The 22,107-nt window shown below is 45.6% G+C and overlaps 1 protein-coding gene across 3 annotated transcripts in view; it reads left to right on the top strand.

The window, feature by feature from the left end:
* Positions 1–22,107, top strand: part of LOC147026097 (crk-like protein) — a 43,711-nt gene continuing 21,604 nt past the window's right edge. For all 3 annotated transcript variants that reach the window (XR_015058115.1, XM_085881153.1, XM_085881152.1), the window contains exons 1-3: positions 1–267; positions 2,281–2,718; positions 11,648–11,905. Coding sequence is in view for 2 of the 3 variants with exons in the window: in XM_085881153.1 (XP_085737279.1) it covers positions 97–267; positions 2,281–2,718; positions 11,648–11,905 (867 nt within the window). In the remaining variant the exon portion in view is untranslated. The remainder of the gene's footprint in view (positions 268–2,280; positions 2,719–11,647; positions 11,906–22,107) is intronic.

Here is a 22,107-nt window from a genome sequence, read left to right as displayed (position 1 = left end):
ACCGACCGAGCCAGCATTGGAGGACGTAGGAACGCCGCAAGCGGACGTTCTCCGGGATACTTTCTGCTCCTGAATCGTGGTGGCAGATTGCACGTGATGGCAGGGCGGTTTGGTGGAGGGGTTGACCACCCAACTTGGTACCTGGGGGCTCTGGGCCGGCAGGAGGCTGCGAGACGCTTGCTCGGACGTCCGGCCGGAACCTTCCTCGTCCGAGACTCGTCCACCTGTATCGGAGACTACGTGCTGTCTGTGAGTGAGAATGGAAAGGTGAGTCGCCATGGAGCTGGTGCGAGCAAAGTCCGCGTGCCCGAGGAGTAGTGGACTACGCGCAAGGTTTACCGGTTCGGGATGATGTGTTTGACCGTTTTACGGACACTTTCCCGTCGTTGCTGTTTATTGTTCTCACGGTCCACGCCGTTTGTTTCTTGGTTGTGAATTGGGGTGGGAGCTACCTGGCTGAGAAAACAACAGGTGAGGGAGGAAGGAGGTTCTGGGTCGGGCTTACTGTAGGTGTACAAAGGAGTAGTGTGGAGGTGGAGGTTATTATAATAGGTTCAGTGACTTATTTATTCGTGTGCAGTCGGTGGCTGCTTGGCTGCGTCGTTTTCTGGGGGAGCGGCGGTTGTGCCTCTGATGCAGTGCCCCCCCCCCCCTGTGACCAAGAAGCTGGTACTCATCTTGCCGCCCTCGGAAGGATGACGGGCTGAGTCAACCCACCACGTGTTCATTCAACGAGAAGACAGGGGCTTGGGACTCAAGACCCGAAGATCTTCAGCTAGCCACCTTTAACCTTTAAGGCAATACCAGGCTTGTTCAGTGACTGATACTCTGATACTCTTATGCAGAGCGTTGGTTGCTTGGTTGGGGAGTTTGCCATCCCTCTCCCAACAGTAGTCAGGACAGGAATTTGTAAATTGTTCAGGGTGCTGGCGATAGCTCACCTACCCTTTGCGAAAGACAACTTGGGATCTTTAACGTTTACCAACTAATGCCAGCAAACGGGCACTCCTTTAACGTCCATCTGCGGGATGGTACACACATTGATGAATCGCCCCTCCCTGTGAAACACTGGGGTGACAGTTTATAGCTGGGTTAGGATTCGAACCCAGGCGAGCCAGCATAGAAGTGAGTGTGCATACCTCCTCGGGTCGAGGCCATCCTGCCAGCCCTGGTATGTTGGTGTGTTCGTACTCTTTATTCAAATACATTTGAACGGTCTGCACCTGATCTGTTGACTTCTTCCAACTCTGGTGATGGTTCCTAAGATTATAAACATGTCGAATCGTCTCCTTCATCAATTGCATTTTGTGCTACGGTCTTCATGGCATCGATGAACAATTGAATGGATCAAAAAAATGGTTGATACCGTGTTATAAAAGTCTGCTGTTTGTTGGTGTTCAAGAACTTCACCTGCTGAACGCACCCCCCCTCTCCCTCCCCAAACCCCTCCCACCTAGGTGTTAGCTTTGTTCCCTAATGTTGGGTTATAGTTTCCCCTCGATCTCGCACCTGGATTTCACGTTAGGTGTAATTATTCACCCAAAATCATTTCTCGCTTCTTTGGTCTCCTCGTACAGCATGGCCGCCTGAAAGTTGCTTTTACCCCTCCTGAGTGAAGCATTCGTTCTTAAACTCTTTTAAGATACAGGTTTTATTGTGCAGTACTTACAATAACTAGTGATAGGCGTCCACAACAATGTTTGACGATGTTGTAGAACGTCGACCGAGACCCTCACTTTTGTTTTTCCTCCAACCTCATTTCCCCACCTTTATTGGCTTTTAAATTTGTTTCCTCCACAACCGCTTGAGCCATTGGCACAAAACTCTCAACATCAGAGTGCCTACCTCTGGAGAGTTTTTTTTTTAAAAATTATTAATTCTATTTTATTTTAATTTTTTTTAACAAAGTTACATGATGGTTGGATGCAAAATGCGACGAGTGTTGCAAAAAGTTTGCTTTTGTGGGCATGGGTTGGAGGATGTTTTATGTGTCGCGAATTAACGGTTTAGACCTCGCTTTGCTCGGCCTCGGTCAAATTAATTGATCATTGTATTGGTGTGCGCTCCATCATACAGATGTACAATGATTAATTATTCTAAGTACTGTGCAATAAAACTCTTATTAAAAGAGTTTAAGAACTAATGCTTCACCGGGGAAGGGTAAAGTGACTTTCATGCCACCTTTTAGATTGCCTCAGCTCTTAAGGCATTTATTTGTATTCGGAAACACTCATGTAAAACCATCACATGCTCAAAACATGCTCTTTTGTGACTCCTCAGGTCTCACATTACATCATCAACAGTTTGCCGGGACGCTTCCGCATTGGAGACCAGGAGTTTGAGTGCCTTCCTGCTCTTTTAGACTTCTACAAGTTGCACTATCTCGACACCACTACCCTATGCGATCCTGTAACTGTCTTGACAGCTTCCTCACCACCTCCTCCACCACCACCTCCACCTTCTGCCAGCTCAGGAACTCCACGAATGGTCCCTGCTCCTTTGGGTGAAGAGGGGTGTGAATGTGTTCGTGCACTTTTTGATTTCAAAGGCAAAGACGCAGAGGATTTGCCTTTCAAGAAGGGTGATATTCTCGTCGTGCTGGACAAACCAGAGGAGCAGTGGTGGATGGCAAGGGGTTCTGATGGGCAATCTGGCATGATTCCGGTCCCTTATGTGGAGCGATGTGCTCGTCCACTCTCGCAAGTACGAATAAACCAGGTACGGATAAACCCAAAAGGTTTTGTGTGCACTGATCACATGTATTTTCACAAGTTTATCTCACTAGTCTTGTAGAGCATTATTTTGGCCATCATGACTTCATAAACAGGACAAAAATTGGTTTATATGAAACTACAGTGTGTATGGGTCAGCCTATATGGAGTTCCCATCTGTACCAATGGCTCATGATGCTGGGATCCAACATTCAAATCCTAAAATATTGCTTACTTGCAAATATAACCTGTCGCTTCGCGAACGGGAATATTAGGATGGGGTGGGGGAGCGAAGAAGGAGTAGCAAAGGAGGGGGGGGGGAGTAGTGAGGAGGGGAAGGGGATGTTATGAACATGCATTTGATAGGGGGACTTGAGGGAAAGTGGTGGTGGGGGGGGGAGCAGGGGGGAATGGTCCCCTTATGCGAGCGTTGGTGCAGGATTGAACAAAATTGGATACGTTAAAACACCACGTTCAAACGGGTCATACGAAACAACGCCTGGGCACCGCCCAGAGGCGTCCGTTGTGGGTGGAGGGGCTTTTGGAGGAGGTAAGCATGAAGGTAGGGAAGGGAGTTTTCTTTCATTCATCGAAAAAGCTGCGCTGTTGTTCGTGCATTTATTTAATTTCCACACATAACAAGCTCCAGAATCTCTTAACCTGAGACAAATTTCGGAATTTATCTGAGCAGCAGTTCCGACTGCAAAAAAAACAGCTTTCATTTGTCCAATTCACACATTCTTTGACACCTCCTCCTCTCCTTGACCTCGAGAGAGTTATATGGTGGTGGGGTTTGGGGCGAGGTAGCGTGAGGGATAGGGGAGGAAGCGTGAGGGTGTGGGGAGGGGGAGGTAGGGTGAGGGAAGGGGGAGGCAGTGTGAGGGTGAGGTGAGGATGAGGGAAGGGGGAGGCAGGGTGAGGGAAGGGGAGGCAGGGTGAGGGAAGGGGAGGCAGCGTGAGGGTGAGAGAAGGGGGAGGCAGCGTGAGGGTGAGAGAAGGGGGAGGCAGCGTGAGTGTGAGGGAAGGGGGAGGCAGGGTGAGGGAAGGGGAGGCAGGGTGAGGGAAGGGGAGGCAGGGTGAGGGAAGGGGAGGCAGGGTGAGGGAAGGGGAGGCAGGGTGAGGGAAGGGGAGGCAGCGTGAGGGTGAGGGAAGGGGGAAGCAGCGTGAGGGTGAGGGAAGGGGGAAGCAGCGTGAGGGTGAGGCAAGGGGAAGCAGCGTGAGGGTGAGGCAAGGGGGAGGCAGCGTGAGAGTGAGGGAAGGGGAGGAAGCGTGAGTGTGAGGGAAGGGGAGGCAGCGTGAGTGTGAGGGAAGGGGGAGGCAGCGTGAGTGTGAGGGAAGGGGAGGCCGCGTGAGGGGAGGGAAGGGGAGGCCGCGTGAGGGTAGGGAAGGGGAGGCCGCGTGAGGGTAGGGAAGGGGAGGCCGCGTGAGGGTGAGGGAAGGGGAGGCCGCGCGAGGGTGAGGGAAGGGGAGGCCGCGCGAGGGTGAGGGAAGGGGAGGCCGCGTGAGGGTGAGGGAAGGGGAGGCCGCGTGAGGGTGAGGGAAGTGGGAGGCAGCGTGAGGGAGAGGGAAGTGGGAGGCAGCGTGAGGGTGGGGGAAGTGGGAGGCAGCCTGAGGGTCAGGGAAGTGGGAGGAAGCGTGAGGGTGAGGGAAGGGGAGGCAGCGTGAGTGTGAGGGAAGGGGAGGCCGCGTGAGGGGAGGGAAGGGGAAGGCCGCGTGAGGGTAGGGAAGGAGGCCGCGTGAGGGGGAGGGAAGGGGAGGCAGCGTGAGGGTGAGGGAAGGGGAGGCAGCGTGAGGGTGAGGGAAGGGGGAGGCAGTATGAGGGTGAGGGAAGGGGGAGGCAGCGTGAGGGTGAGGGAAGTGGGAGGCAGCGTGAGGGTGAGGGAAGTGGGAGGCAGCGTGAGGGTGAGGGAAGTGGGAGGCAGCGTGAGAAGAAGGGAAGTGGGAGGCAGCGTGAGGGTGAGGGAAGTGGGAGGCAGCGTGAGGGTGAGGGAAGTGGGAGGCAGCGTGAGGGTGAGGGAAGTGGGAGGCAGCGTGAGGGTGAGGGAAGTGGGAGGCAGCGGGAGGGTGAGGGAAGTGGGTGGCAGCCTGAGGGTGAGGGAAGTGGGGGGCGGCGTGGGGGTGAGGGGAGTGGGAGGCAGCGTGAGGGGGAGGGAAGTGGGAGGCAGCGTGAGGGTGAGGGAGGGGGTAGGCAGCGTGAGGGTGAGGGAGGGGGCAGGCAGCGTGAGGGTGAGGGAGGGGAGGCAGCGTGAGGGTGAGGGAGGGGAGGCAGCGTGAGGGTGAGGGAGGGGGAGGAAGCGTGAGGATGAGGGAGTGGTGAGGCAGCGTGAGGGTGAGGGAGGGGGCAGGCAGCGTGAGGGTGAGGGAGGGGAGGCAGCGTGAGGGTGAGGGAGGGGGAGGCAGCGTGAGGGTGAGGGAGGGGAGGAAGCGTGAGGGTGAGGGAGTGGTGAGGCAGCGTGAGGGTGAGGGAGGGGGAGGCAGCGTGACGGTGAGGGAAGTGGGAGGCAGCGTGAGGGTGAGGGTAGGGGCGGGCAGCGTGAGGGTGAGGGAAGGGGGAGGCAGCGTGAGGGTGGGGGAAGGGGGTGGCAGCGTGAGGGTGAGGGAAGTGGGAGGCCGCGTGAGGGAAGTGGGAGGCAGCGTGAGGGTGAGGGAAGTGGGAGGCAGCGTGAGGGTGAGGGAAGTGGGAGGCAGCGTGAGGGTGAGGGAAGTGGGAGGCAGCGTGAGGGTGAGGGAAGTGGGAGGCAGCGTGAGGGTGAGGGAGGGGTAGGCAGCGTGAGGGTGAGGGAGGGGCAGGCAGCGTGAGGGTGAGGGAGGGGAGGCAGCGTGAGGGTGAGGGAGGGGGAGGCAGCGTGAGGGTGAGGGAGGGGGGAGGCAGCGTGAGGGTGAGGGAGGGGGAGGAAGCGTGAGGGTGAGGGAGTGGTGAGGCAGCGTGAGGGTGAGGGAGGGGGGAGGCAGCGTGAGGGTGAGGGAAGGGGAGGCAGCATTCCGGGGCGATAAAACGCACCCGAACAGCAACATTTTCTTGAGACGGATTGCGGAATTGATCCGAGCAGCAGTTCCGACTTTGAAAAAAAAGCTTTCATTTGTCCAATTCGCATATTTTTTGACACCCCTTCCTCTCCTCAAACTCCGCAGAGTAGTATGGTGGTGGAAGAGAATAGTGTGAGGGGAGGGAAGACAAGGCAACGTGAGGTTGGTGGAGGCAGCATGAGGTTGGCGGAGGCAGCGTTAGGGTGGCGTAGCATAAGGAGAATGGAAGGCAGCGTGAGGGGAGGGAGAGGGAAAGCAGCATAAGGGGAATGGAAGGCAGCGTGAAGGGAGGGAGGGGAAGGTAGCATAAGAGCAAGGGAAGGAAGCATGAAGGGAGGGTTAGCTGCATACCACAGCATTACCGGAGCGATAAAGTGCGTCCAAACAGCAACATTTTATTTTTAACCACCATGTTCAACATAAAATCGGGCGGGAGCATTTAATAATTAAAACCCATGCAATCTATCTGGCAAATGCCTGCCTGCATGTATACACTCACCCACATATGCGTCGCTCCAACCTCCTTGCGTGCAGGCATGCACACACCCCACAGATAGTTATTTGTACCCATTTGAACCACATCTGTGTGTGCTGTCTTCGTACCTCTTTGTTTTTAGCACCTGTCGACTTAATATATTGCAGCAACTATTAGTATATTTATATTTATATTTTGTCTTGAAATCAGATTGCACAAAACAGTAAAAATCAAACTGCGAACGTAATTGCTGAAAAAAGACCCCCTGTGGACTGTATCAACATGGATTGCAAAAGCAGGTTAGAGAGCATGGCGTTGCGCTCAATGAAGTTCCACTTTCTGCATATTCCTTAATCTTTTCTTCACCAAATATAATCGTCTGAACAGCATAAAACATTAAGCTTTATGCTTTGCTTAAATATAGGCACTTGTTAATAAAAATCGCTAATTTGTTAAATTTTCAGATTTCCCTTGAGATTTCAACACTTATTTAGTCCACGAGATCCGATTCTCAAATCAGATATAATATTTTGATTATATACTTTAATTAGTCCATGAGAGTAGATTGTGTTTCCAAATCAAGCCATGTTTGAGTAGGCCGAACAAAATGGCAAATTAAGACCCCAGCAAGCTGACAGAGGGTTGACCAAGGATGACACCTTGCTGAAGGATAATGAAATAATGCCATTCATTATCTTCAAAAGGGGTGTTTCAATGAACCCAAACACCCAATTTTCACTCGTGCACTCCCTTGGAGTTCCCTTAGTATGCATGCAAAGTTTCAGGCTACTAGGTTACATGGTTTTGGAGTTTTGGAGAGCGCGTGCGCACACACTCACACATTTAGTAGATACCCATTGTCTGTTGATGTTATCTTAATTCCTGTAAACTAGCCGTGCCTACCCGTCACGACCCTGAAGGGCTTAATACGGAGACCACACGTTACACGTCACAAACCTATCCCATATCTATGCGAGTCTCAATGAGGATGTAAAACACGAAAAAAAGGACCTTTTACAACACGGTGTTGTGGTTGTTAATTAGCCCTTGTCAGTTCTGCTCGATCAGGCCTGTGGGACCCTGATAACCGATCGATCTCCTGGGAGTGACAGAGATTCCTCACATCCAACATGTGCTCTGACCTTCATGAAGTCAGGGCCGTGCAGTCTTCCGTAATATGTTTTGTTGTGTGTGGGCATAGTTGCTGCTGCTGTTGTAGCTGTGGCTGTGGCAGGTTGTTGTTTGTGTGCTCCTTCCGTGTCTGTCACTTTATTATAGAAGGTTTCTGCTGTCGTATCATCGGAGCCGCGACATTAAAGCTCCATGTCCTGCTTCTTCGTCTCCCATCACACAAAAATTGGTTTTTAAAACAATTTTTTTGTGTGATTTAAATGGACACAAAGTTTTGTTCCAAGTAATTCGATTATGTTTCTAATGGTAACATTTTTATTATACAACAGCAAGGACCCTCTTGAATAAAGCGTCACACACACACACACACACACACACACACACACACACACACACACACACACACACACACACACACACACACACACACACACACACACACACACACACACACACACACACTGAAAAGCCAAAGGACTTGCATGCAAAGGTGCTAAAACCACAAAAGCTCTTATTGGCAAATATAGAAAGAAGCAGTGGCAGAAATATGAATAGAAAGATGTTAAGAAATAAAACAAGTAAAGTTTTAAAAAGCAGATATGTGAAAGATCACAAAAATATACATTTTGCAGTGCTGACAATATGATTATATGGAAAGGAAAGTGTTCATGGAACAGAAAAAGGGAAGTGGAAGTCTGGAGGATATGATGAAGTGAAATAATGTTTGAGAATTGAACATTTTATTAACAGCTGTAAAATGCTGTTGGAGGAATGTTTGGTTAAGAAATCTTGGAAAGTTCAGGGAAATAGGGAGTTGTCCTTGACCTTGTAGATGGTAACCCTGCATAATGTACACCACTGTCTGTATTTCCATGAAGGAAATGCTTTTAGCAGCCATTCGATGCAACACAAGGCCTTTGGTTTTGCAACGATTGAAATTTATTAACTTGTATCCACCACTCATCAGTGGACGCATAAGCCTCTTTGGGAATGTTTCTCTCTGTGGCTCAGCAGGCCAAACAGCTGCTCTGTAATCTTATGATATGAGTGTGGGTTTGAATCCGGATTTCCACTTGCCCCATCACTAGTACAGAGGTCGCGCGCTTGCCTCTGAACAGTCTAGACCGGGTTAGATTCTCGACCTGACTGCAAGACTTGCCATATTGGAGACTCGCAGACTGTGCTGCATCGTTGAGTGCACCGTCTGTGAGATGGAAGTTAAGCGGAGGGACCCGTTTGTCAACAGCGATCGTTGGTGGATGTTTAAGGTTCCACCGGGTTTTTTTGAGGAATAGAATGTGAGATCACTGGCACCTTGGCCAAATTCCAACTTCCTGCCCTGACTAGCTTTACTAATTCCAATTCCCACACCCCTGCCAGGGTTGGGGCTCTGGCACCTCATCATCCACCATGGACAGAAGGTCCATGGCAGCAGAGCCTGAAACAGCTCTGATAAGTAATAATAGCAACACACTTAATAAATAACCAAAAGGTATTGATGAAGGTAAAGTGCTCAAACTTTTCAAACACATCTGTTGTGCATTTTGAAGGGAAACTGCAATACTTTTGCAAGAGTCTTAGAACAATTATTGATAAACTTCCTCACATCTTTTGGGTGCTCTTGAAATCATGGAAAATGTTTATTTCTTTTCTTTTCAACGAATTTAAGTTGATGAATATTTTGAAATTAACCCTCTTCACCTCCTGTACCCACAAAAATATCTCACTCCGTTAATTACGACCTTACCTCCCTGCTTTGAAACAACATGGATAGCTCTCATATGGGGAAGCCAACTTCTACACGGGGGAGTTCACTGCTGTTTCTACTTTTTTTTTTTTCAAAGTAAAAGCTATGATTTAAATATTGTGTGTTGATATTTTAAAGAGGTGAAACCACTTCAATATGTGACGATTTTTGTCCATCTGTCTGTCAAAAATGAAGAAAAGCCTTCCGAACACAGTGTTTCTATGAAAATGGACCCTTTTGACCTTTGAAGACCCTTGAGGACCCAAAAGACCCAGAGGACCCCAAAAGACACAAAATACCCCAAGGACCCAGAAGACCCAAAGAGTCCCAGAGGACCCAAAAGACCCAAAATACCCCGAGAACCCAAATGACCCAGAAGACCCAATGACATAGAAAACCAAAATACCCTGAGGATCCAAAAGTCCCAGATGACCCAAAAGACTCCAAAGACCATGTAGACCTTTATTTTTTTTTACTCTCACTGGATGAGGTGTGTGTGTGTGTGTGTGTGTGTGTGTGTGTGTGTGTGTGTGTGTGTGTGTGTGTGTGTGTGTGTGTGTGTGTGTGTGTGTGTGTGTGTGTGTGTGTGTGTGTGTGTGTGTCTGTGTCTGTCGTGTTTTTTGTGCAGTTCTACTCGAGTGTTCTGATGTGGAATGTGGCACACCAAAATGATTATCCTGATCTCCTAAGTTGATCAGGCAAATTAAAAACAAAGCCTGAAGAATTCCCATGTTTTATATGCACGCCATGTTAAGGTGCAGCTTAATATGTCCTTCCGTGGCATGGCATTCTATTTACAAAATAGAATGGCTCACAGACTTCCTCTCCTGTCGCATTCAACGTGTGGCCCTAAATGGAGTTCTTTCATCCCCTCTTCCTGTGCAGGCTGGAGTTCCTCAAGGTAGCGTTCTGGGCCCTGTTCTTTTTCTGGTTTTCATCAATGATCTCTCGGACTCTCTGGAAAATCCTCTATTTCTCTTTGCCGATGACTCCACCCTCTGCCGTACCATCTGTCATCCCTCAGACCGGCAAGCAGCAGCTTCTTCGCTCACTGCAGATCTGGATAAAATCACAAACTGGTCCAACACGTGGAACATGTCTTTCAATCCAGACAAATCTCACACTCTCACTATGTCTCTTCGAAAGGACCGTTTACAAAACCCCCCCATCCACTTTCTCAACAATCCTCTGGAAGAAGTCTTTTCTTTCAAGCTTCTGGGTCTCACTATCTGCCATGACCTTTCCTGGGAAAGTCACATTTCCAACCTTGCCTCAAAAGCCAGTCGCCGACTGGGAATCCTCCGTCGTGCAAAGTCCTTCCTCGGCCCTCTTGAGCTCCTGACCACTTACAAAGCTTTTGTCCGTAGCCTGATGGAGTACTGCTCTCCCCTCTGGGCTGGTGCTCCTGCCTCCCACCTTTCTCGACTTCACGCTGTCGAAACCAGGGCTTTTAAGATCATTGGCATCTCCCGCAATGAAGCTGAGTCTTTGGGCCTCTCACTCAATCACCGCAGGTTGGTCGGTGGTCTTTCTGTCTTCTACCGACTCCTCTCCAGCCTTTCCCCCCTGCTCTCTCTGCGATTTGTCCCCACCACATTTCCACAGGGCGCTCAAGGTCCGCCAACAACCCCCTTCTGGTAAAACTACCAAAATCACGAATCACTGCTCATCTTCACTCTTTCATTCCTCTTTTTTCCCGCCTTTGGAATAAACTTCCTCACTCTATTCTTTCCCATTCTTCCCTCCAGGCTTTCAAAACAGCTGTTCACCACCACCTCTTATCTTCCCCCATCCAAATCCTCGATCTTTTCTACCCCGATAATCCACCCAAGCCCACTTCCTTCAATTCTCCTGCTTTCCTTCCTGAAAGTCCCTTTAATGTCCATCTTCCCCTCGCCATGTTCCCCGTCCCATCCCCATCCCTCTCCCTTCCACATTTCACCTGTCTGTTCCCCAATGTTTTGTCCCTTCCACTCCCGCCCCTCTTGTCTCATGCCTCATTGCTGTGAGTTGTGTGTTAGCTCTCATACGAGCCTCGACCAAGGTATACAAAAAAAAAAAAAAAAAAAAAAAAAAAAAAAAAAAAAGGTCCAGTGGTCCTATTTTTCTTTTTGGCAGCATTTGTGTGGTTGAGTTTTTCAGGCCAGATGACTGCAAGCATGAAGGACAACCAGCTTTTGATGTCTGGTTTGCATTTTCATTGCTGAAACGCCGATTGTTATTTGGCAAAAAAAAAACAGCCTTTCTTTTAACTTCTTTTAACACAACTTAAAAGTATCTTCAAGAGTGAGTTTCCATTTAAATGATACTTGCTGTTACTTGAAGAGAAATGACTGTACATATGAATTTAGATAATCACGTGCTTTGTCTCTATGGAGGTGTCCGAAGTGGGAAGCTGGTATCTTGCTTTCCATTGTCTGAAAGTCGGGTTCTCAATTCCTAAAAATGTGAATCCACATTATTTGAGATATTGTAAACAAGTATATAGTGTAACAATTAAAAGTTTCCAACATTAACCAGCACTTTCTCTTTTTATTTTGTACTGGTCCTTGGCAGCCCCTTGTCACACAGCCGGCCGGTCCACAGCCGCCTCCTGCAACTGTAGCTTCTCACACCGTGAAGGGTGGGAGCTCGGTCGGTGAAGCCGGCAGGAATGGGGGCTCGGTCAGTGCTGCTGGTGAACCGGGACGATACTCTCAGCCCCAAGGGGTCCCGACGTCCCCTCTGCCAAGCTTACAGAATGGCCCAGTTCTTGCCCGTGTGGTTCAACGGAGGGTTCCAAATGCCTATGACAAGACGGCGCTACCCCTAGAGGTAAGGAGAAGCTTTCAGTAAAAAGTATTGTGCTTTAATATCGTGTGAACAAAAATCTTCCTATATTAATAATATATTATGTAAGGCTGTATGACTATTTGTGCAACAATGTATCATGCCCGGCAATACTTTTGTCCATAAGGGTGAAAGCAAAATCATTTCAGCCTGAAAATTTACTGGATTTTAACAGCTTCTTCCACTAATCTTTCAAATACATATGTAATAAACTGCAGTTTTCTGAGATTACTGCAATTTCTCAATATACTCTCATGGAAATGTCAAACTGGGTAAGCTCCAACTCTCTCGAGGTGGTGGAGGAAGGTGGAGCAGTTATGTGAGAGCTGCATTAACACATGCAACGTGTTGATGTCTGACAACACCCACAACTCAGAGAATCAATATTTCAAGATGCCTAGACAGCATAATGTGCACAAAACACCTCCAGATCACCCAATTTCATTCTGGTTTCCCTTCCATTCCTGCCTATATGTCTCCGTACTCCTCCATCTCCATTGCTTCTAGGTACCTATCCATCTCCATTTTAAACCTATCTCCAGTCCCTGCTGCAACCACTTTCCCAGAAAGACTATTCCATACATTAATAATAATAATTACTGCATGAAATACCCCTGCCTTGCTGCTAGCTTAAGTGTCTTGATTTTCTCTCAAGCTCTGCCTACTGGTCCTATCGCTGCCCAACCTGGTAGAAAGCTTTCCTATTTCATTTATTTTATTTGTGCCTGAGGGCTTTGCAGAGATAAAATTAAATAAAATTCCCTTCCTCATGTGGAAAGTATACCTGCCACTTGGAGACACTTTTGTTTGGAGATAGGTGTCTGTAAAAATTCAATCAAGCAGGGGTATCTCTTTATTTTGCTCATTTGCACATATCATCACTGGCTCGCAACAACAACACGGAGCTGTGCATTCTGCAATTGTCACACACATGTCTGATATTGAGCCATTCATACTTTCTATTGGTGTGTCCAGTGGTGAAGCCTACGTAAGAGCTTCTTGTATGGACAGGGCCAGGGCAGGTACTTGGGTACAGAAAGCGAAATTCCTACTCTGGCACATTTGCTGAATACCCCAGTGTATGTGTACAACAGCAAGATTATGGATTGGGTAAGGCACTCCACTATGCGTGTCGATGAAAATTTGTCTGATAATGTCATGCAGATGGCTATGTACATCAGGCTTCAGCATGATCACTTTGATGTTGTTCTCTCTACTGTTAATCCTCAGTAATTATTTTGAACATTTCTAAGTGCACGTCATTGTGTGCCCTGAGGCTCAATGATGACATTATTACCCTGCGCTCAGAAAGTGAAAAGCAGGGTTGAGCGATGGGTAACGCATGTCGTATGTCATGCGCCTTATGTCAAACGTGTCTTTTTTAAGAGCATACATCGAAAACCGTTCAACGGAGGAAATTGAAACTTTACCACATGTTGTATATGACCATGTGATGTCGCAGTCACTTTTGAGGTCAACATAGCCCGAATTTCTAAAATCCTCAATTTTTATCCAATTGATGAGTAATTTGAAGAGGATTTACTTACCAAGTCACTGAATTCAACCACCAACTATTTTTGAGGTTAACATCGACCAAAAGGTCAACATAGGCTGAAATTTCTAAAATTATCAATTTTCATTTCACACTGAATTCAACCAACAATTATTTGTGAGGTCAACATCAGCCAAATTACTGAAATCCTCAATTTTCATCCGATTGTCTTGAAATTTGAGCAGGATTTGCACATTTGGTCATTGAATTCAACGACCAAATGTTTTTGAGGTCAACTTCGGCCAAAAGGTCAACATATGCCAAATTTCTGAAAATCTCAATTTTCATCCAATTGATTTGACATTTGAACAGAATTTTCATATCACCTCCCTGAATTCAACCATCAATTGTTTTTGAGGTTGAAACTCAACATCGGCCTAATTTCTAAAATTGAGAGATCGGGCCAAATCCATTAAATATCATGAAATCTCAAAAATTTGTAGACGAGTTATTACAAAATTAGGTGGACTTTCGTTGCTTAGGTGACGAGAACAAGCCAATTCGATTTTGGTTCAGATCCAGCCTCTCAATGGGATACAAAACGTAAACCGTTCAGCCTGGCAGAGGTAAGCGCACTTCCGAGTACCGTTCTACGTCGTTCTTGGGCCAAATCAGGCCGAATTTTCTAAAATCCTCTTTTTTCATCTGATTGACTTGGAAATCAGGTCTCTGAATTCAAGCACCAATTAATTTTGATATCAACTTCGGCCAAAAGGCCAATTTGGGCCAAATTTTGTAAAATCCTCTTTTTTCATCCAATTGATTTGAAATTTGAAGGCCATTTGGAAATCAGGTCTCTGAATTCAAGCACCAATTATTTTTGATATCAACTTCGGCCAAAAGGCCAATTTGGGCTAAATTTTGTAAAATCCTCAATTTTAATCCGATTAACTTGAAATTTGAAAAGGAATTACAAATCAGGTCACTGAATTCAACCACCTATTGTTTTTGAGGTCAACGTAGGCCAAAAATTCAACGTAGACCAAAAGGTCAACCTCGGCCAAATTTCTAAAATCCGTAATTTTCATCCGATTGACTTGAAATTTGAAAAGGATTTTCATATCAGCTCACTGAATTCAATCAGCCAATTATTTTTGAGGTCAACATTAGCCAAAAGGTCAACCTAGGCTAAATTTTGAAATTGTCAGTTTTCATCCGATTGACTCGAAATTTGAACAGGATTTTCATAAAAATGACCATCATGTGTCACGTGGTCTGGCAGCCTTATCGGATTTAAGAGCAAATCTTTGAAAATCTTTGTCGGAGAAACCGCTTAACTGATCAATACAACATTTAACGAATTGATCAACTACCCATGGGAAATATGGTTTGACAATGATGGCGTCATCGGGCACGTGCTCTGGCAGCCAAATTGGATCAAAGAAAAAAAAAACCTTAAAAAATAAAAGACTTGGCTCGCACCAAGTCCTCAAGACTGCACGGGATATGTATTGTCATGTCCAGGGGGTTAGCCCCTACCTGGACGGATAGCCAAATAAGTTCGCTTGGAGGCGAGCTGCCGAGATTCTCGGGAGATTATGGCGCGCGCGGGAAAGGAGGCGGCAATGCGCTAGTAGAGGGAAGCACAACACGGGTTTATACTTGAACCCACGACAATTGGAGAACACAAGCAACTTAAATAAATATGGGGTTTAATGAAAATATATCAAATATTTACAATGGTAACTAGAAAGGCACTCGGTACAGCGCATATCTCCACCACTTAATGCCTGATCCAGGAGAACATATCTGGCTCAAAACATTTTTGAAATATCATGCTAAACAGTATTATGTATATTGTTTATTGCCCTATCTCTCAATGGTGAAGAATCACTTTCAAAATTGAATAAGTAACATATCCAGATCTGGATTCAGATCTTCACCAAAATCAAATCGGTTAGTCCTTGTCACACACCAAGCCTGTCCACAAAATTTCATCTGGCTCTGTCCACAACTTTTTGAGATATCCTGCAGACAAACAAACAGACAGAAAGGGCTGAAAACATAACCTCCTTCACCTTCGGTGGCAGAGGTAATAATTCAAAATGTAGTAATAAAAATTACCCCCGTGTGGGGGTGACGGTCATCTCTATAATGTTTTTTACTATCATAATCGATGAACCGTTGCCAGATATCTCCTAAAATGACAGACTAGATAGTTTTTGAAAATGACGACTTTCAAAACTTTCGTGACCTCGTGACCTTGACCCTGACCTCGAATCCGGGAAAAAAAATATGTCGTTGGGTATCACTCATCGACCTCTACCCACATACCAAATTTCATCAAGATCCGAAGTAAAAAGTTTTCTTTGTACCAGGAGGTGTTTTTGACAATCTTCCAGGTTACGTGGCGGCCAAACGGGACGGAAATTCAAAAGTCTGTCCAGTTAGATGCAAGATAATATTTTTTTACTATCATAATCAATAAACAGTTGTCGAATATCTTGTAGAATGGCAGACTGGATAGGTTTTGAAAATGGCGATTTTTATAACTTACGTGACCTCGTGACCTTGACCCTGACCTTGAACCTGGACAAAAGTTATATCGTGCAACACTCATCGACCTCTACCCACATACTAAGTTTCATCAAGATTGGAAAGAAAAATTGTTGACGGACAGACGACGGACATTTGGTCTGGCTTCATTAGGTCATCTCTACTGAGATGACCTAAAAATGGATTGTGAGGTAAAATTAGATGTAATTTTGAGGCGCCTCCACACAGACTTTAATAATTTTGGATTTTTTGTGTTGACAACAGACAGACAACAGACTGTTGTGGATTTTTTTAACCCACCCCGTTGTGATCGTAGAAGGATTTTTTTCCTGGTTGATTGTGGAATCCTATTTAACTTCAGGCAGAGTTTAACGTTTGTCCGATTTGGTTATAAAATCCTGCATAAAACCCATTGACACTGATAACCGATGTCCACACAAGTCCTTCCTTGTGAAACAATTTATTTTCTAATTATCCACCATACACTTCTCGCCCTCGTACAATGAACTTAAGAATCCCCATTGATTGCAATATTATTTGGTTCTATTTCATTTATTCTTATTTTTAGTTAACAGTTAGACCAACCCGATTCAATTCACTTCCACATTACATCAGAGTTTTATTCTAACTTGGTACTTGGTCAGTTCCAAGGAGTACAAGCCACTGAGATTGTAATACTTCCTCAGGTACTTGCACTGAAACAATTTTACATTTCAAAGCATTTTATGCTTTCATGGGAGAGTGGTGGGGGCTATCAACCCAGACTGCAGACGTGTCCTTTTAGGCGAGAAGCCACGACGTACATTTCGAGGCACAGGTTCACTGTTATCAGCTCAGGTCACACCGCTCCAGACCAAGACATTTATCAACATTTCGGGCAAAAGTCTCTTGGCCAGAAAGGACTGCCAATTCAACTTGTAGCATAAAACTTACATTTCTAAAACTCCATTTGTTACAATTTAGAATACATTAATATAAATTTTTCCCCCACACTCCCCCGTTTTTTTTTTTTTTAAAGGAAAATTTGAATAATTTTTCTTAACATGATTACCATGTCCCATTCCTGAAGGAGAAAAGATTTCCATTATTCAAGTTCAATCAACAATGGCAGCGAGTGCTCATATCAGAAAATGAGTGAGTTTCCATTTAATTTATGGCCTGTTCATCAGCATGTCACACACATTGAAAACATGCTACCCGAAGTCAGAAGATAAACAGGTCAGGGTGTGGATAGAGCGACACCCAACGGGAAACACAATCGAAGCACTCCTTGAGCTGAGGAGAAGGTAGATGTGGGCAAGTACAAGTTTGGGCCGGACACTGGGTTGAAGGAGCGCAATCTGGAATTCCAGGCCTGTCGTACATTGAAGTGACCACAGCAAGTTCACGATGTATTTGCAGAGCGGCAATCGAGAGTGTGGCTGAGAACATTCCTCCACGCAGGCATCACACAACGCCGACGTTAAGACTTTGCTCAACCTTCTCCTCAGTGGGTTTTTTCTTTCTTTTCCCACATTGCTCCATCTTATCTCCTCAGGAAGGGGCATGATCATGTGTTGAATGCTCAATCATCCAAATCTGGGTTCTCCCATCGTCCAATCTTTGTGTGGAAGTTCTTTCCAAACTTCATTTAGATGAAATCGTACATTGCTTCAAAGACTGCTTTCAACACTCTGAAACAAACAAAGCATCAATGAAACACCAATCAATAAACGTCATGGGCACATGTAGTTCTACAAGACTAACAAAGATTCTTATGGAAGCATTTAACTTGCATTATATATCATATCAATATTTTAATCCCTTTCCTTGTTATTTCCCAAAACAACATGCTAAAATATACAGAAATCCCAGTTGTATGTATACTCAAAACATCCATCTCATTTGCTATTTCCATCGACATTTTAAATCTCTGACATTTCTCCATCTGTCCACTTCTCTCTCACCAAAACAGCAAACATGCTGCCATTTTTCCAACTCACTTACACAAACCATCTATCACTTCCTCCGACCTTCTCAATTACGAATCCATTTTCCTTTATCAAAACAAATAAATCATTTTAAACAGTTGTACAAAAATTGTCAAATCACTTGTCAAATCTGTCATCAGGCGAATATCATTTAAATTGCAGCTCAAACACTCTGTCTATACATGCAGCTTCACCCTCCACAATCTTTATCCCAGTCTTGGAAAAGCATCTTAAACTTCAGACTAATAAACATCCAAACTCTCTTAAACAACTTTTTGGTCAAAACAATAAAATATTTCCTTTTGAAATCCATAAATGAAAAATTAAATCTTCAGCATCTATCCAATTAAATCATGAATTTACCTTGACTGAATTGATCAAAGGGTTACACTGGGTTGTTTGCCATTGCCTTCCCAGCACAAGTTCAGGTAACCTCAACATTCGCAGACGAATAAAACAATATTTCAACGTCCATCCGAGGGAATCATCTATTATCTGTGAATTGCCCCACGTGCTAAACATCATCAAATCATTAAAATCATTCCAAATCACGTTTCTACAGTTAAATCACATCTTTTAAGTACAATCGTTACACCTCAGATCAAATCTTCGAAACATTTCTGACACGTCCTCAGAGCTTGCCCAGCACTTAAACCTGCCGGGTTGTGTAATTACAAATCATCACAATGCCAGCGAGAGCTCAACTCCCAAGACTTCACGCTCCGAATACAGTATATCCCACATTCACAATTGTTATTTCACAATTTATTCAAAATCCCTATGGTTGTAAAATAAAACTTCAACACTTTTTCCTAAATGGACTTCACTTTAAACACATTCAGTCGAGAGGGTGCGCCACAAACACCAAGGAACAAGGAACAGGAAGTTCTCTCCACATCCGGTGGGAAGAAAAAGGAAAAAACTCTGACAGGCAAAACCCACAGTTTGCATTACTCTGTCATGGCTTCAACACATACACGAAACAGCATTGCATCTCAGAGACTCGCGTGTGATCACGTGACAAATACCAATCACATTTCTATCTCATCCTCTTGAATCTGCATATGAATCGAATTTCACACCTAAAGCAAAGGCTCGAACAAAGACTCGGTGTAAAGATAGGCCACCCCCCACAGATCGAGTGGAGGGGGGTCTCACACAGTGTAGTTTGCGACCTGCGCGTGGAAATACAATGCAAAGAATGCATAACATGCCATTTCAAACAGACCCACAGCTCAACTCAGCACGAGTTAAAATATTGTCAAAACCCCAACAGAACACGTTTCATTGCAGTGAATATTGGACTCGCACAAGTTTCATTTTTTACTCTCAGTAACACATGCATCTCAATGCAAATCACCAACCATGCTCCCAGCTGGTTAATCATCTCCTGCACTCTACAAAACGTTTCGTGCAAATCATTGCATTTACACATCCGTAAAACCTCCACACAATATAATATAACAACCTCACTGCCAACAAACTTCCAGTGAGTTCAATGAACAAAAAGTAACTCTTATAACTCTTACAAACAGGTAACTTATAATGTTTATCTATTTTAACCCTATCTCGGCGTCTCAGCCATGTCCTCGGCCATCTCTCTCATAGCCGGTCCGTATCAATGCAAACATGTGGCATGTCGCTTCATCATGCCCATTTAATTACACATCTGGCTCCTTAACGAGCCTCTCCTTGTCATCTGACTCCTCTTCTTCTCCAGCACTTTTCTAAAACAACTACAGTACTTATCGTTTACTTTAAAACGGACTCCCTCCGCCAGATCCTCTTCTTTCTCTCAATAAAATTATCTGACAATGAACTTTTCTTTGTTCGAAATGCGCTACCTGCTGAGAGCGCTCTCCCTTACCTTCGCTCAAGCACTTGTCGTTCCTCCAGGCACTGCCTCCGGCAGATTAAGCACCTCCGGTCACGAGCACCGCACCAACGTCGGTTCGAATCCGAGTCTCGGCACCAACTGATGTGGATTTTTTAAACCCATCTTGTTGTGATCGTTGTCCTCCTGAAGGATTCTAACTGGCCGATTGTGGAATCCTATTTGACTTCAGACAGAGTTTTACGTTTGTCCGATTTGATTATAAAATCCTACAAAAACCCTATCGACAATGATAAAACTGATGTCCACACAAGTCCTTCCTTGTGAAACAATTTATTTCCTAATTATACACCATACACTTCTCACCCTTGTACAATGAACTTAAGAATCCCCATTGATTGCAATATTATTTGGTTCTATTTCATTTATTCTTACTTTTAGTTAACAGTTAGACCAACCCGATTCAATTCACTTCCACATTACATCAGAGTTTTATTCTAACTTGGTACTTGGTCAGTTTCAAGGAGTACAAGCCACTGAGAAACTATACTTCCTCATGTGCTTGCACTGAGAACAATGTGCCTTTCAAAGCATTTTATACTTCTATGAGAGAGAGGTTGGGGGATATTCACCCAGACTCTAGACGTGTCCTTTTGACGAAAAGCCACTTCGTACATTTTCTAAGCAAAGGTTCATTTATCAGCTTGGTCACTCTGCTCCAGAACAACACATTTCTTATCATTTAGGGCAAAAGTCTTTTGGCCAGAAATGACAGCCAATTCTATTTGCAGCGTAAAAGTTACATTTCTGAAACTCCATTTGTTACAATTTAAAATACATTAATATAAATTTTTCCCCCACACATATAAATTTTTCCCCAGCGAAGGCAAGGAATCCACAGCTTCCCGTTCTGATCGATCTGGACCCTCAGAAAGGTGTCTTCGAGCTGTCAAGCGATCCATTGAGAAAACTCCCCGTTGCAAGGCAGCAGATGTTGCAGAGGAGGTAAAAGTTAGCTCAAGAACTGCCGTGCAGTACCTTCATCAACTGGGCTACTATGGGACAGCAGTTAGGAGAAAACCTCTTCTTAGACAAGCCAACATTCAAAGGAGTAAGAAGTGGGCTGACGAGATGGCCAACAGACCTTTGGAGTTTTGACAAACTGTCATTTTTTCAGATGAGTTCCGATTTACTCAATTTTCTGAAAGTGGACGCGCATGGGCCCGGAGACTTCCCAGTCAAGGATTCTCTTTGAACCGATTGCAGCCAACTGTCAAACACGGTGGTTTTTCAGTGTTGATGTGGGGAGCAATCTGGAGCGCTGGTCGGTCAGAGCTTGTGGAGTGTGTTGGTAACATCAACTCTATGACACACATTTCTGTCCTTGAGTATGGATGTCTCCCTGTCTTCTCCACTAGTTAGATGGTCAAAATCAACACTGTTCATGGAAGATGGAGCTCCATGCCACACTGCAAAAGAGACCAAAGAATGGCCGGACATAAATGGGATTAAGCGACTTCCATGGCCAAGTCGGTCTCTTGATATGAACACATCTGCGCCATATTGGATCGAGCTGTGCGGAAAAATTCCAGGAAACCAACATCATGAGCAGAATTGCTAAACCTTTTGTAGGAAGCCTGGGCAGAAATCCCACAAGAGAAAATTTCAGAACTCGTTAGTTCTATGCCTGAAAGAGTAAAAGCGTTGAAATCTGCAAATGGCAAGTCTACCAAATACTCGTGTATGTATTGTTACAAATTCTGGCCCGCCCGGCGTGCGATCGGCCGCGTAACTCTAATCGCAACCGCGTCGCCCACCGGACGGACAATGCAGTCGTGACCCTCTCAGAACAACGCCGGGAGCAAGTCACGGGTGGGTCTTTCGACCTCACCACAATCGTGCCAATCGGCCAGCTGCGCAGGATAGGGTTGTTCGCCAAACTCGACCTACCTTTGTACCTGCGCGGGTAGTTAACCAGGCGATCGTACCTCGCCGCAGGTCAGCCGAGGACACGAACCGCTTAAGCGGTCCGTTCTGTTCTTCATTGATAACCGAGCGGTGTTATCGCTGACCTTGACGGACATGATTATTTACCGGGTATTCAAACCCCTCCACTAATTATTCCACGAGGTAAGGTGGCACTTTCAACGAAGGAAAGGACGCAACGACGGGATACAGTTCAACATGCACATTTATTACACTACACACGTATTTACAACAATCATGCACGTATGTACAGGCAAATAGAAGCAAAAGTAATACGACCGACTAAAGCAATGTACAAGCACTTACTCAGTTTTACTTGTCGGACTGGCGCCACAAACACACATAAAAA

Source organism: Eptatretus burgeri, chromosome 5 (genome assembly GCF_056783735.1).
Source record: "Eptatretus burgeri isolate ZD-2024b chromosome 5, Ebu_testis_v1, whole genome shotgun sequence".
NCBI lineage: Eukaryota > Metazoa > Chordata > Myxini > Myxiniformes > Myxinidae > Eptatretus > Eptatretus burgeri.
Note: the sequence above shows the minus strand (reverse complement) of the source record. Positions and strands in the feature narration are given on the sequence as shown.